At 42.7% G+C, this 16102-nt stretch overlaps 1 protein-coding gene across 3 annotated transcripts in view; it reads left to right on the forward strand.

The window, feature by feature from the left end:
- Positions 1-16102, forward strand: part of LOC147106611 (N-acetyl-beta-glucosaminyl-glycoprotein 4-beta-N-acetylgalactosaminyltransferase 1-like) — a 950756-nt gene that overhangs the window by 886127 nt on the left and 48527 nt on the right. For all 3 annotated transcript variants that reach the window (XM_086007621.1, XM_086007622.1, XM_086007623.1), the window contains exons 15-16: positions 315-607; positions 5160-5313. In XM_086007621.1, coding sequence (XP_085863747.1) covers positions 315-607; positions 5160-5313 — 447 coding nt within the window. The remainder of the gene's footprint in view (positions 1-314; positions 608-5159; positions 5314-16102) is intronic.

Below are 16102 nucleotides of genomic sequence, written 5' to 3' on the forward strand. Positions count from 1 at the left end.
ACTGTTTATGCTCCACACAAGCATCCTCCCACCCTACTTCATCTAACTATATCAGTATAACCTGCTATCCACTTCTCCCTCACGCACTTATCTAGTTTTTCCTTAAATGCATCTATGCTATTCGCCTCAACTACTCCATGTGGTAGCGAGTTCCACATTCCAACACTCACGGGGTAAAGAAATTTTTCCTGAATTCCTTATTGGATTTATTAGTGACTATTTTATATTTATGACCCCTAGTTTTGGATTCCCCTACAAGCGGGAACATTCTCACTACATCTAATGTTATGTGCTTTTTCTGCCTCTTTCAACAGGATTTACACACTTCTGCGGATCATTAATGTGGAGAAGCGGAGGGATTCTGCTCGTGGTAACAGATACCTCATTGAACTGGAACTGATGGAGAAGGGGAAGAAAGTGGTCCGTTTGACAGATTACATCTATCTCTTGCTGCACAGAACCAAACAAGATGATGGAATTGAAGTAACAACAGAATTGGAAGATAAGGAACCCACTCAGCTGAATGTTCCATACTCTAAACCTCTCCTATGCCAACCAGTAGGATTGCATATGAGAACTGACGTCATGGTACACTTTGTAGTTCCAGGTGAGGAAGAGCTTTATTGTGTTCAACTGGATATATGTAAACTCAGAATTTTCATCCTTGAGAACAGTTACTTTCCCATTCTTAATGGCTCAGATGTTTCCTACTTGTTTCTTTTGGTGCACGTTTGCTGGGAGGAGTTTGGGTCATCATCCAGCCATCCCAAAGAAATTGAGAACAGTCCCCCCCCCCCCCCGCACAAACGAAGCGGGCTGAGTTCCAGTCCAACCAAGCAAGTTAATCAATACTGAAATCTGAATCAGAAAATATTGGCCCAGAAATTCGGGTCGGGGGCTTCCCGCGGGTGTAAGCCCCCGATCTGCACTTACCTAGCGCGCTGGCCGTTGAGCTCTGGGCCCCCGTGGAATTCTGATCCGGGGCCTGGTCCAGCTGCCGGCGTGCAGTGCTTGCGTAACCCAGGGGTGCAGTTAGTTCGAAGCGTCCCCTGGGATCACGTGGGCCATGGGGAGCCAATCGGAGCAGGGAATGCTCCATTCATAAGTCTGACAGGAAGTGCTGTCAAACTTAGAAATACTACGGGCCCTTTCTTTTTACAAAACATCACTAAATCTTCAAATAAATTTTTAAAAAGCATCACATTTTAAAAATAAACTATAAATTAAATGAAATAACTATTTTAAACAATAATTAAAATTTTTGAAAAAATAATTTTATTTTCTAACGGGGCTAAAAATAAACTTACCTTGCTTTAAAGTATTTAAAAATAATAAACCTGTGGAAAAAATGTTTGAATTTTAATTAATTCACCACTTACCTTGTAAAAAGCAGGCCTTACGCCTGCTTTTTACATTTCTAAATTCTGCAGGCTTACCTTCCCGGGAAAACCTGTAAAAAAAAAATGAAGTTTGATGCGCACGCGCAGCCTCTCCCGTGCACGCGTTCGACCTCTGAACCCCTGCTTTCAGGGGAACGGAAGTGCCGGTTTCCCACGCATGCGCAGTGCATGCAGGAAACCGACACTTCCATTGGGCTTACGGGTGAGTACCCCGTGCGTACTCACCCGTGGAGACCCGAATTTCTGGGCCATTAAATCTATGTGATTTTAATCTAGCAGCAGGACAATTTCCAATTCAAAAAAAATGTCTGATTCAAACTTGAGTCACTTCAGACTTGGCAAATCCTAAGCTCCCCAATTTCAGTCCAGACTGAAATGCATTGACAAAATTACAATTTTTTTGTTGTTGTTTCTGTTGAAATCAGTAAAAGCACATGGAAGCGATTGAGTGAGCTTGGCTGCCTCATCACATTATGTAATCTTGCTTTCCCCTCGTAGCTTGTGGTGCAAATTTAATCTGAGGGCTTGGCTTCCAGTTTCCTGTTCAGCTATACCTCTCCTATTGATGGCAGTGGCTTCTGACAGGGTAAATCTCCGACCGAATGCAGACTTCACTCTGTCTTTTTCCTAGGTGCGTTTCCTCGCCAGTTCTCTCCTCACTGTTACCGCCCATGTTTTTTTCCATTTTCTCAAGAGAATCTTCAATGTCTCCTTTCTCTAAATATGTTTACGTGGGTGTGCTAATGCCACTGGGATAACAAAGCTGTCAAAGCACAGCACTGCCCCAAGTGCAGCTAAACCCCACTCTGCATCCATTCCCAGTACTGCTAAATTCCATACATCTACCTCCAACTGGTGCAACTTCTGTGTATTCTCAGCTTGAAATGGTAAAGGATAAAAATTAAGCAGATATTGGTCAAGGAATATATATATAAAGCAACGATCACTCATTTACAGCTTTCACAGAATAATGAACAGAGCTGCAGAATTCAATTTCCAAAACTTTGATTAAATTCCCAGAATACCATTAATAAAAATGGAATTTGCATTACTCAATCACTGTAAATCAGTGACCCTGATATGTCTTATATGGTATAAAGAACCCTATAATTATTATATCTATATATTAGTGCTGCCTTTAGTGCACATTTGCCACTCTCCTGACATAACAGTTCTTGGAAAACAATTTCTTTTTAAAACAGAAAGCTGGAAGCCTGGAATTTACAAACACTTTCCAGTCTGCTCACAGCAGGTAACCACTAATTGATCTGGGGCTGTGTTTACAGGCAGACATAGTGGCCTTAAAGAGCCATAGGCCTACCTTGGCAGTAGAATAACACATTGTGCATTACATGTTATAACACTTGCTTCCATTTAAGAGAGCATATCATCTGACTTACCATGAGAAAAGTGGCAGAGGGTTGCTATTGTTATTAAGTAACTAAATAATATCTGATGTACAGCTTTACAAGAACTGGAGTCAATATGGTGAATCAAAGTTAAATCAGTAAGCCAAATATAGCTCATTTACATTTATTTTTACCTTTTATTTATATTAAGTGTTCCTCAATAGCCTTCTAACCATGAAAACAACACATGCATATTCATATTAATTATAATACCATAATATAAAATTTGATAATAGTATATACAGCTGCACTTATACTCAGTTGAGGAAGTTCAGACTGTTCAACTGTCATTTGCTTCTAGTTCAGTTACTAGATTTGTATATTGATGTAAGAAATGTGAACTAAGCTTTCTTCATTTCAGTGAATTTGCAAAAATATCACAGTTGCTTTCCAATGGTCTTGGTGATGCCCAAAGCCTTGCATTTGCATCTCTCAGCCTCACATGAGCTTTCTGCACACAGGTCTCTCTCAGCCTTACATGTGGGGTCTTTCGCAACGCATGCCTCAGCCACACTTAAAGACTCCTCTCACCCTCCCTTGTCCCATCACAAAGAAAGAAAGGCATACATTTATATAGCGCCTTTCACGACCACCAGACTTCGCAAAGCGCTTTACAACCAATGAAGTACTTTTGGAGTGTAGTCACTGTTGTAATGTGGGAAACGCGGCAGCCAATTTGCGCACAGCAAGCTCCCACAAACAGCAATGTGATAATGACCAGATAAACTGTTTTTGTTATGTTGATTGAAGGATAAATGTTGGCCAGGACACCAGGGATAATTCCCCTGCTCTTCTTCGAAATAGCACCATGGGATCTTTTACGTCCACCTGAGAGAGCACACGGGGCCTCGGTCTAACGTCTCATGGGAAAGACGGCACCTCCGACAGTGCAGCACTCCCTCAGCCCTGCACTGGAGTGTCAGCCTAGATTTATTTGCTAATGTCCCTGGGGTGGGACCTGAACCCACAACCTTCTGACTCAGAGGCAAGTGTGCTACCAACTGAGCCACAGCTGACAAAGGGACTTGAAGCCTTTGGGCCCATACAAGCCTTCCTTAAATTCACACATGGACTCTCCATTCTTCTCTTTATTGTCCATTTGTTTTCTTTGCCTTCTGTTTTCACTGTTTAATCCCCCTCAACCTTTCCTTCTATTTTTCTGAGGAACTCAACCTCTCGTCTCCCTACTGCCCACAATAATCTCTCCCCTGGTTGTACAGAATTCTGCACTTACCCTTCTGCACAGCCTCTCATAAAACACCAATACGTCTCTTGTACTCTGCTATAAAAGCAATAAATTCAGAGCATTTTTTAAATTAAAATTGCATTTTTGGTAGCATTTGTTAGCTTTGAGTGGACAATATGCTGAGTTATCAACAATATAACGCTGCAAGACTCCAATTGCAACAATAAAAATATCAACTCATTTTATAAATCTCAAGTGTTCTACAAACCCACTGTTTGTACTGTAACCACATGGTACTGTTGCTTCAACTACCAAATCATTAAGTTATTCTTTTTAAGTTTTGGGGGAATATTTGCTCTTTAACAAGATGAGGAATGGAATAGTTTTGTCACATTTTCTACCTATTTTAGAATAAATTATTTCTACTTAGGGTACTCTTTTTGTTCGTACCAAAAAAAAACAAATTGACTGTAAACAAAAGTTCAACTAAAACTTAACAAATCATATTAAAATTTGGTTATCCGGGTTGATGATGCACTCCAGTCCCCGCGGCGCCCATTCTACTTAGGGTATAGCCCAGGTCAGATGCAAAGGAACACTTCCCCCCACTTCAACTGTGACTGTACATCCATAAGTTAGAGCATGTCAGTAGCTTTAGAAGACACAAGGGAAACATTGAACTCATGGAGGTGATGCAGAGAAGAGTGATAAGATGGGTCCCAATGTCAGAGGACTGAATAATCAGGAATGACTGGAGAAACTGGTGCTTTTTAGCCTTAAAAAGAGGTGATCTGATATCAATATATAAAACAGTAAACAGTATAAAAAAAGGTAAATCCTTAACACTACTTCAAATTCAACTATGAGAGGAGGAAGATAGGGCATGTATTCAAACTAGTGAAAGGGAAATTTAGAACTAAAATAAGGATGGTCAGATGAAGTGATCAGCACATTGAATGAACCGCTGGGAAGTGTAACAGACAAAAACGCTCAGGTAGGAGAATACTTTTCAGAAAGGATGAGCTAAGATGGCCCAATTGCCTTCTTGATCTGTGAAAATTTTGTGATCTCCTGAGAGGAGGGAAGAAAAGTGGAAAAGTCATCGCTGCTAATGGGACAAGAGATCTTTACATCAACAATTATTTTTCCTTTGTGACTCTACAGTAAAGAATCAGGCTCGATGGGTGCAGCAGTTCATTACAGATATGGAAGATCTCTACAAGACAACAAAGGATGAAAACTTCAACATTATCATCATTGACTTTGACAGTGATGACATGGATGTGGAGCGGGCCTTGAAGAACAGCAAACTGCCTCGGTACAGTACACACTATACTCTGTGTGTTTGGTATACAATTATTTTAATTAGGGAGAAAGAAGAACCATGCACCATTTTAGTCTTGATGGTAGCATGGACAAGTGGCATGATGATGCATTTAAACACAGTTTATGTTATTGCACAAATGAAAAAAGCAACGCCTCTTAAATTGGTATGTGCAATATTTCATGAGATAATCATGTACCTAAGATGAATTAGCTCTGGCACCATTTACTCCAGGTACCAGTGAATACGCATCTCTGAGGTAAACTGGGCTTTGTCTGTCATCCTACTAAGTTCAATGGATGGACAAGGGAGGTGAGCAATGGAGTGCGTTTTGGCACAAGAGATGCCAAGGCTATGTTACCAGTACAAGGCTTTGCTGGGTTGGGTGGGAGTGTATAATGTCAGGTTGACTTTATTTTTTTTTCTATTGTTATTTATCTGCTTTATTCGGTTTAGTTGCTATAATAATGGTTTTGGATGTAGGCCCTGACTTAGCTGAGCCAAAATAACTAGCATAGCAACTGTGAGATTGCATAGTAACGGTGCTCTGGGCAAGAGTTCAGGGGAGGGCATGAACTGTGCAACAATTCCTTGAGACCTTGGCTCTGAGATTACAATCCATTAAATATATTCTTTTCAAAATTCATAGAAATTACCTTTTTTTTTGCAGGTAGCCAATGTCTTCTCTTATTGATGTGTGATGGCTTCCACATTGGAGGTTTAAATATTTAACAATGTAATTGCTGCAGTCTTATGACGTGAAAGTCAGTTGTGACGTAACTCAGCCCCTTAAGTTTGTTTTAGTAGCACATACAGAATTTTAAACCATCACTTTAAATTTTTTCTTTGTGACTTGGCAGATCTAACTGAGTTGACTTGAATAGAAAGTGAAAATGCCTACTTTGTTCATTATTCATATCGCAGAATCTGCATCAGCAAAACCTTGTCAGGAATGTGTAGGAATCTCAAGTGATCACTGATCAATCTTGACAAAAGAAGCTAATGTGTGCAGGAGCAGGGGACCCCCAGATGATCCCAATTTATTATCCATCATCAAACCTATCATCAGCCCGACAACTCTGTGTGAATTAGTTTCTCCTGCTCTCTATTCTAAATCTTTTTAATCTTGTATCTGTGGCTCCTTGTTCTTGACCTCTTGACTACTAGAAGCAATCTGGTTCTATCTACCCTGATAGAGGAAACCTAAACTTACAGAAATCCCAGCATTTAATCATGCTTATTTAAACAGACAGCAAAATTAGCACATTATAGTTATCTCACTTTTCTCGGTGATGCGCCATCAATTACTCAAAAGACTGAGGTTAAGCGAGTAACAACCAGGCTTTTATTAACTAAAGAATGAAGGTCTAGTCTCGAGTGGTCGACCCGTCCAGAATACTAAGGGACTGGGAGGTAGTCACTTATATACCTGGAATAGTGGGAGGAGTCAGCCGAGGCATGTCCAGACCTGTACCTAGTGGAATACACATACACATACAGACAGGTATAACAGTGGTTTACCACACTCAGGAAACTATATCAACTGTTCCAAGCACAGTTCCCCTAATACAGTGCAATCTCTCAATGCCCCCATGTGCTGCCAACATGCACATTCCCTGTTTGACACATTAGGGCTGACTTTATCAATGCGAACTCCTGGCATGGGACTTGATTTCAATAGATAGAGATCTGTGGGGAACATGGCCGTGATTTCGTAGCATGTGCTCCCCATGAGCAAGACCTCCCAGGGGGCTAGTCATACCCCACCACCACCACCATGCAATTTTGTAAAATCAGCCCTATTCACACCAATAGACAGGACAACCATACTGAATTGAAGGTAGCCGCCATGTCATAATTAATCCTATAACCTTCTGAATCAAGTAATCCTTTCTGAAATACAGAGTCAAATTATTAAACTATATATTAGAAGGAATACAATGAACACAGCACTCAATGGGATACAGTAGCAGTCAAATTAATTTATTTTTGTCAGCCAGGCCTTATTCTGTTCAGAACTACATTGACCAAACCTGGACCATTCGTAGAAAGAACATCATGCAGATTCCTCTCTAAGGAAGAATAAATCCTCTGTGCACCATGTGTACTGAAGTTGCAAACAAATTCTTTATAAACAGGTTGATGATTGTGTTACATATCACACTCACAGGAGATCCTGAGACTGAGGTAACAACAACAACCACTTGCATTTATATAGCACTGTTAACATAGAAAAACATCCCAAGGTGTTTCTCAGGAGGTTAATCAGACAAAAATTGACATTGAGCCAAAGAAGGAGATATTAGAAGGGGTGACTAAAACCTTAGTCAAAGAGATGGGTTTTAAGGAGGACAGAGCGGCGGAGAGGTTTAGGAGGGAATTCCAGAGCTTATGGCCTAGGTGGCTCACTGCATGGCTGCCAGTGGTGGGATGAAGGGATTTCGGGATACACAGGAGGCTAGGGTTGGATAAATGCAGAGTTCTTGAAGGATTCTAGGACTGGAGGAGGTTACAGAGATAGAGAGGGATAAGGCCATGGAGGGATTTGAACATGAGGATGTGAATTTTAAATTGGAGGCATTGGAGAACTGGGAGCCAATGTAAGTCAGCAAGCACAGAGGTAATGGGTGAACAGGACTTGTTACAGGTTAGGATACATGCGAACAATGACAGACAGAATGTACCTGTTCCCAAGCTGAACTTGCGCCAGCCTGCAAGCATGTATGCAAGCTTAAAGCAAGATGACCATTTGTGTTTTGTGTATGAGATACTTCTCCTTCTTTCCAATAGTCAGAAAATAGCTAGCAGTGTTTGAGTGAACTGGCTACTTGAGTGAAAATGTGTCCATAATGAAGAACAATGACAGATTGGCATCACAGGGACAACAGAATAAAGGGCATCTGATGAGTAAAGATACGAGATTTGGTGTCGGTGATATAGGGATAAGGTACTAGATATCAATAGCTAATACAGTGCCGTGCACATATAGTATAAACTAGTAGACCTCCTGTGGCATTGTTCAAGGTAGGCCAGAGTATATAGTCAGTCTGTTACCTGTTTTATTCATTTTCGTATTGCTTCTTTCTTCCTTTCTTTACTTTTCTGTTTCTCTCTCTGTCCTCTTCTCTTCTGCTTCTTTCTCTCTCTTTTCTTTCAGTGGAACTTGGTGGGTGGTGTGGTGTGACATCCGTTGCTCCCCTTATTTTTGATTCCCTTCCCTCCCCTCTTTCTCTTCTCTCCATTCCCCACTTCCATCTCCTCTCTGTCACCCCTCACCTCCCCTTGCCTTCCCTTACCATTATGTTTCCCCCATTGCACGACCATTTGCCTTGCCGTTTTCCCCTCTCCCTTACTTTCTCCTCCTCCCCTATCTGCCCCTTTGTTTCTTCTTCTATTCCCTGCTCTCGTTCTTCACCCCTCCCATCACTACTTGCTTTACTCCTATAATTCTTGTCACCATTCCTTTCCCTCTTTCCCTTCTCCCTCCGCATCTCCATGTACTTCACCCCATCTCTCTAACATCCTGCAGCTCTACAATTGCCCCCCAAGCTCCTTGTTCCTGTGCATTCCCCCTCTCCTTTCACTCCAACACTCGGCCCCATATTCTGGAATTTCCTCCCTAAAACCCTCCGCCTCGCTACCTCCCTCTCCTCCTTTAAAGACTCCTTAAAGCCCACCTCTTTGACCAAGTTTTTGCCCACCCTTCGTAATATTTCCTTTGGTCCGGTGTCCATTTTTTGATTACGCTTTTGTGATGCGTCTACATTAAAGATGCTGAATGGGCAAGTTGTTTTTGTTGTAATCTTTGTATAGTAGAGTCACTTTAAGCATATGGTTTCCAGTGGTGGATTTCATTGCACCACCCACACTAAAACAAAGGATAAAATAAGAGTGTTTAAGATTACTGAAGTGAAAACAGATTCTTACTTTGTTATGACACCAAAAGATTTAATGCTATACATTTGTATTGTATAATCACTAAGTCCTGGGAATAGTTCAGTGCTGGTTTAGTCTGCATGAAGGAGGATTGCAAGTAGGTAGGGAGGGGATGAAAGTCAGGGGTTTGAGGTCACGATATGGTGGGTGTGATACCAAAGATGGTAAACTTGAGGTTTGACCACTACTAATGAGAATATGAAACCCAGGGTGGGGAAGGTAAGGGTTGGGCCCAGTGTAAAGGTAGGTAAGAGTTGGCCCCAATGTTGGAGAAGGTAAGAGTTGGCCCCATTGTTTGGGTAGGTGAGGGTTGGCTCTAGTGTTGGGGTAGGTAAGGATTGGCCCCAATGCCAATCTGCTGGTCAGAATTGGGTCAGGTGGGTAGGACTGAGCATTAAGTGCAAGGTGAGCTAACTACTACCCCAGAATGGAACTAGGGAATATGGGGAGAGGGGAGGGCTTAATTAAAGATCCAAAATAAGAATCAGACAGCTGTGGGTGGGTTGGGGTTTCAAATACCCTGAAAATGGGATGAGAAAAACCCGAGTAGTAAGAGGTGGGGTGGGCCGATTAGGGACCAAAAAGGAGACCTACACATGGAGGCAGAGGGCATGGCTGAGGTACTAAATGAGTACTTTGCATCTGTCTTTACCAAGGAAGAAGATGTTGCCAAAGTCATTGTGAAAGAGGAGGTAGTTGAGATACTGGATGGGATAAAAATTGATTAAGATGAGGTACTAGAAAGGCTGGCTGTACTAAAAGTAGATAAGTCACCAGGACTGGATGGGATGCATCCTAGGATGCTGACAGAAGTAAAGGTGGAAATTGCGAAGGTACTGGTCATAATCTTCCAATCCTCCTTAGATACAGGGGGTGGTGCCAGAGGACTGGAGAATTGCAAATGTTACACCCTTGTTCAAAAAGAGGGTGTAAGGATAAACCCAGCAACTACAGGCTAGACAGTTTAACCTCGATAGTGGGGAAGCTTTTAGAAATGATAATCCGGGACAAAATTAACAGTCACTTGGACAAGTGTGGATTAATTAAGGAAAGCCAGCATGGATTTGTTAAAGGCAAATCGTGTTTAACTAACTCGATTGAGTTTTTTGATGAGGTAACAGAGAGGGTTGATGAGGGCAATGCGGTTGACGTGGTTTACATGGACTTCCAAAAGACCTTAGATAAGGTGCCACATAATAGGCATGCCAGCAAAGTTGAAGCCCATGGAATAAAATGGACAGTGGCAACATGGATACAAAATTGGGTAAATGACAGGAAACAGAGAGTAGTGGTGAATGGTTGTTTATCAGACTGGAGGAAGGTATACAGTGGTGTTCCCCAGGGGTCGGTACGAGGATCACTGCTTTTCTTAATATATATTAATGACTTGGATGTGGGTACAGTATACAGGGCACAATTTCAAAATTTGCAGATGACACAAAACTTGGAAGTATAGTGAATAGTGAGGAGGATAGTGATGGACTTCAAGAAGACATAGACAGGCTGGTGGAATGGGCGGACGCGTGGCAGATAAAATTTAACGCAGAAAAGTGCAAAGTGATACATTATGGTAGGTAGAACGAGGAGAAGCAATATAAACTAAAGGGTACAATCCTAAAGGGGGTGCATGAACAGAGAAACCTGGGGTATATGTGCACAAATCGTTGAAGGTGGCAGGGCAGGTTGAGAAAGTGGTTAAAAAAACATACAGGATCCTGGGCTTCATGAATAGAGGCATAGGGCAGGATTTTCATTGGGCCGTGGAGGTGGGATTGGAGGCGTGTGGGGGGTTAAAATCTCGAAATCGGGGGGTACGAACCCATCCCACCCCCAACCTGCCCCCATGCCAGTTTCAAAGGAGGCAGATACCTGACCTGTGCTGGGAGCCGCCTCCCTGAGGCGGGAAGGGGATTAGTGCCAATTAACTGCCTGTTAAGGGCTTGGAGGGTTCGAGATGTCCGGTGTTCAGGTGAGTGATGGGTGCATGAGTGCAGAGGTAAGTGTGTTTGGTGTGTGTAAAGTGTTTAAAGAAGTTTTACTTACCTTTACTTACCTTTACAGCCTTCCTTCCTTCAGGTCTCGGGAGTCCCTCATCTCACCGGCACAGAAAGCAGAATGGCCGCGAGCTGTCATAGGTTGCAGCATTCAGCTTTCTGTTCTGGAGTGATCTCTAAGTCAGCCTGAGAGGAAGGAATTAACTTGGAGTACAGATTGTCAGTGTTTGACAGCTTCAAAGAGCTGTCAAACACTGATATTTCATCTGTCAAAAGCTCTTGACAGATGAAATGTCAATCTGTGACGTCACCTGTTGCCGGGTGGCCCTTAATTGGCCTGCTGAGCCTGCTGGGCGGGCTCAACAAGGTCAATCAAGTGAAAATCGCGTGGGTTGGCCACAACTCGATGGAGGCAGGACTACAACCCCGAAAGTTGTAGTCCCGCTTCCTACATGCCTCCAGCATCAAAATCCAGCCCATAGAGTACAAAAGCAAGGAAGTTATGATGAACCTTTATAAAACACTGGTTCGGCCTCAACTGGAGTACTGTGTCCAATGCTGGGCACCACATTAGGAAGAGTTTGAAGGCCTTGGAGAAAGTGCAGAAAAGATTCACGAGAATGATTCCAGGAATGAGGGACTTCAGTTACGTTGATAGACTGGAGAAGCTGGGGTTGTTCTCCGTGGAGCAAAGAAGATTGAGAGGAGATTTGATAGAGGTGTTCAAAATCATGAGGGGTCCGGACAGAGTAGATAGAGAGAAACTGTTCCCATTGGCAGAAGGCTCGAGAACCAGAGGACACAGATTTAAGATGATTGGCAAAAGAACCAAAGGCAACGTAAGAAAAATCTTTTTTATGCAGCGAGTGGTTAGGATCAGGAATCCACTGCCTGAAAGTGTGGTGGAGGCAGTCTCAATCTTATCTTTCAAAAGGGAGTTGGATAAGTACCTGAAGGAAAAAATGTTGCAGGGCTACAGGGAAAGGGCAGGGGAGTGGGACTAGCTGAGAGCCAGCATGGGCTCGACAGGCCGAATGGCCACCTTCCATGCTGTAATCATTCTATGATTCTATGAACACTGGTTCGGCTTCAACTGGAGTATTGTGTCCAATTCTGGGCACTGCACTTTAGGAAGTGAAGGCCTTTGAGAGGGGGCAGTAAAGATTTACAAGAATGATTCCAGGAATTTGGGACTTCAGTTACGTGGATAGACTGGAGAAGCTGGGGCTGTTCTCCTTCGAGCAGAGAAGATTGAGAGGAGATTTGATAGAGGTGTTCAAAATCATGAGGGGTCTGGACAGAGTAGATAGAGAGACACTGTTCCCATTGGCGGAAGGGTTGAAAACCAGAGGACACAGATTTAAGGTGATTGGCAGAAGAACCAAAGGTGACATGAAGAAAAACTTTTTTACTCAGCGAGTGGTTAGGATCTGGAATGCACTGCCTGAAAGGGTGGTTGAGGCAGATTCAATCGTGGCTTTCAAAAGAGAATTGGATAAGTACCTGAAGGAAAAAAAATTGCAGGGATACGGGGAAAGGGCGCGGGAGTGGGACTAGCTGAAGTGCTCTTGTAGAGGGCCGGCACGGGCTCGATGGGCTGAATGGCTTCCTCCTGTGCTGTAATGATTATATGATTCTATTCTAAAACATGATTGGGTTAAAAACAACTGAAAATTGGCAAAAAGAAATCGAAAAATTGGATTAAAAAACAAAATAGTATGCAATGTGTTCAGTGACAGGAGGTTTGTGGTTATAGTGTGGCAAAGAAATGTTGACCTGGGATTTCCCCATTATAACTGTTGACATAAAAGCTTCACTGTAAAATTGTGCCACAAAATGTAAGGGGACTGTGTACAGGAAATGTGTGCGATACACCAGAGTTTTAATATATTATTGATAGAGGAAGACCGCCCCCATAGCTCACACTACCTCCAAAGGGGATAAAGAGTATAAGGACTCTCTATGAATCAAGCACCAGCAGTGAAATGTAGCTGTTAACACATCACTTTTTTAACCTAAATGGATTTTTAGTTTCTCATTTACCAAATCCATTCTAGTCTTTATTTCTATAAAAAAGAGGTTTACTGGCAGCTATCCATTCCTTAATTTACAATGGTTTCTTTCTTTTTACACCTCTGAGAAGTACCTTGGATGTTTTTCTACATTAAAGGCACTATATAATTGCAAGTTGCTGTTGTTGCTTTTTCCCTTGCCAGCTCAACTTGACATTGTAATGGCCTCCTTAGTGCAGCTTAAGTCTTCTCAAATGTGGTATGCCTTTTGCTGATCAGTTTCAGTACTGAATGAGGTACGGTTGCGTTTTGAGGGTTTGCATTGTGTAGCCATTCTTAAAGGATTTTTTTATTAAAGACTGAGTCAATAGATACAAATGGGTATGATCTGATCGCCATTACAGAGACGTGGTTGCAAGGCGACTGTGGTGTATGTGCCTTTAAGAGCCCCAGGTGTGCTGTGGTGCCGGTAATTGCCACTCGGGCTATATAAGCCTGTATATTGTGTATATCCGTTAGAACCCCCCCCCCCAGACTTTGCTTAGTAAATACCTATGAACCAACTCCTGTCTTCAGTGTCTTTATCAACACACGGACACTACAGTGGCGACGAAGTGGAAACGGACTTACCTGCAATTCGGCAGCACCTCAAGGACATCGATTCCTCGGGCGTCCAGAAGACTCAAGGAAGTGAGAGAAGCTGTGGTTTCACCAGCTGGCCAAGCTGGTGGCAGGTACTGCGCTAATCCTTCCTGGGCATCAGGCTGGGGCTCCAGTGGCTGGCTCTACAGCTGAGACAAGCAGCGAAATCGGAGGCAAGCAATAACGGACTGGGAGGGAGCACTCGGGAGACGGCCGGCGCGGCAAGCAGGTCAGCATTCAGACCTGGAGAGAAACTCCGGCGGGAACGAGTCTCCAACAGTAAATTTTAAAAAAAGAACGGAAACCGCAGTAAACAGCGTTATCATCGGCAGCAGCGGCGGGAAAGCGCGGGAAGCACCATATCTTTGCTGCAGAAAAGAAAAAAAAGCGCGGGAAGCGCCATATCTTTTCTGAAATGCCTAAGTCTGGCAATATTGATGCTTTTGATAGTGAAATAGAGGATTGGACCACATACGTGGAAAGAGTAGAGGTATATTGCACTGCAAATGGAATAGAAGATGAAAAAAAAGCTTCAGTAGTTCTGAACTTAATGGGCGCAAAGGCATACGGGCTGTTACGAAATTTAATCACTCCAGCCAAACCAAAGGACAAGAATTTTAAAGAAATTGTTGATACCCTGCAGGAGCACTTAAACCCAGCACCGCTGCTGATAGCGGAACGATTCAAGTTCTTCAAGAGAAATCAACACAAGAATGAAAGTAACGCTGATTACCTAACCAAATTAAGAAAGCTATCAAAGTACTGCCAATTCGGGGCAGGACTATCAGATTATCTTCGAGACAAATTCGTTTGCGGTCTCTTAAGTGAAGGAACACAAAAAAGGCTGCTTTCTGAAAAAGATTTAACATTGGACAAAGCTTTCAGTACGGCTGTATCATACGAAGCAGCAGCAAGAGGAGCTGCAGAGATACAACAAAAGACACAGGACTTCGGCACCCATGAAATGACACAGGGTTTCGAAAGATGTTATCGCTGCGGCAGATCCACCAATAACCAGAGGGACTGCTGGTTCAAGGACAAAGCATGCAGGCAATGCGGAAAGATTGGACACATTGCACGGGTATGCCGATCTGGACAAAATAAATCCACAGACAGAAAAAAAAAAATCAATAAAGAAAGTACAGGAAGGTACAAATGATGACGGACAGTAGCTCCGAAGACCAGAAGAGTGATAGCGACTTCGAAAACAAGAGACTAAGCTGTCTCAAATTACATAATGTACTTGCCAAAGATGATTACCAAACCATTTGGGTTACCCTCACGATAGCAGGGTCCCCAGTTAAAATGGAGCTAGATACAGGATCAGCTCTAACCGTAATAAATCGACGGGATTACGAGAGGCTATTTTCGCATATACCTCTAAAAGACACATCCATTATCTTAAAAACATATACGGGGCAGAAAGTATACCCCAAAGGAAAAATAAGTGTGCCTGTTGTATACAACGGCAAAGAAATACAAAAGTTGTATTTATACATTCTACAAGATGGTGGTCCACCGTTGTTGGGACGTGAATGGATCAGAAAGATACGTTTAGACTGGCACTCCATTCAGGCACTGACGGTGACCAGTAAGAAAAAAAACAATGATGACATCATACCTGAACGATTAAAAGACATCTTGGCCAATGCCAAAGAAGTGTTTCAAGAGAAACTAGGAACCTTGAAAGGCATCACCGCCTCAATAAAAGTGGAAGATGCAGCAATTCCAAAAATTTTTAAGGCAAGACCGGTGCCATACGCAATACGTCCAGCAGTCGAGGCAGAGCTGGAGAATTTGGAAAAAGCAGGCGTATTATCCAAAATAGATTGGAGCGAGTGGGCAACACCCATCGTTCCAGTCATGATAAAAGCATTGAATAAAGATAAATCTGAAGAACAGAGAAAAATTCGCATCTGTGGAGACTTCAAGGTGACTGTAAACCCGGTCCTTCACACAGTACAGTATCCTCTTCCGAGGATAGAAGATATTTTCGCCTCACTATCCGGAGGGAAATGTTTCACCAAAATTGACTTGGCACAGGCATATCTACAGATGGAGGTTGAGGAGGCCTCTAAAAAGTATCTCACGATAAACACACACAAAGGCCTGTACCAGTACAATCGACTGGTTTTTGGAGTAGCATCAGCTCCAGCTATCTGGCAAAGACCTATGGAGTAAGTCCTGCAAGGGATTCCG

Source organism: Somniosus microcephalus, chromosome 15 (assembly GCF_052327205.1).
Source record: "Somniosus microcephalus isolate GS21.2 chromosome 15, FLI_Smic_1.0, whole genome shotgun sequence".
Taxonomy (NCBI): domain Eukaryota; kingdom Metazoa; phylum Chordata; class Chondrichthyes; order Squaliformes; family Somniosidae; genus Somniosus; species Somniosus microcephalus.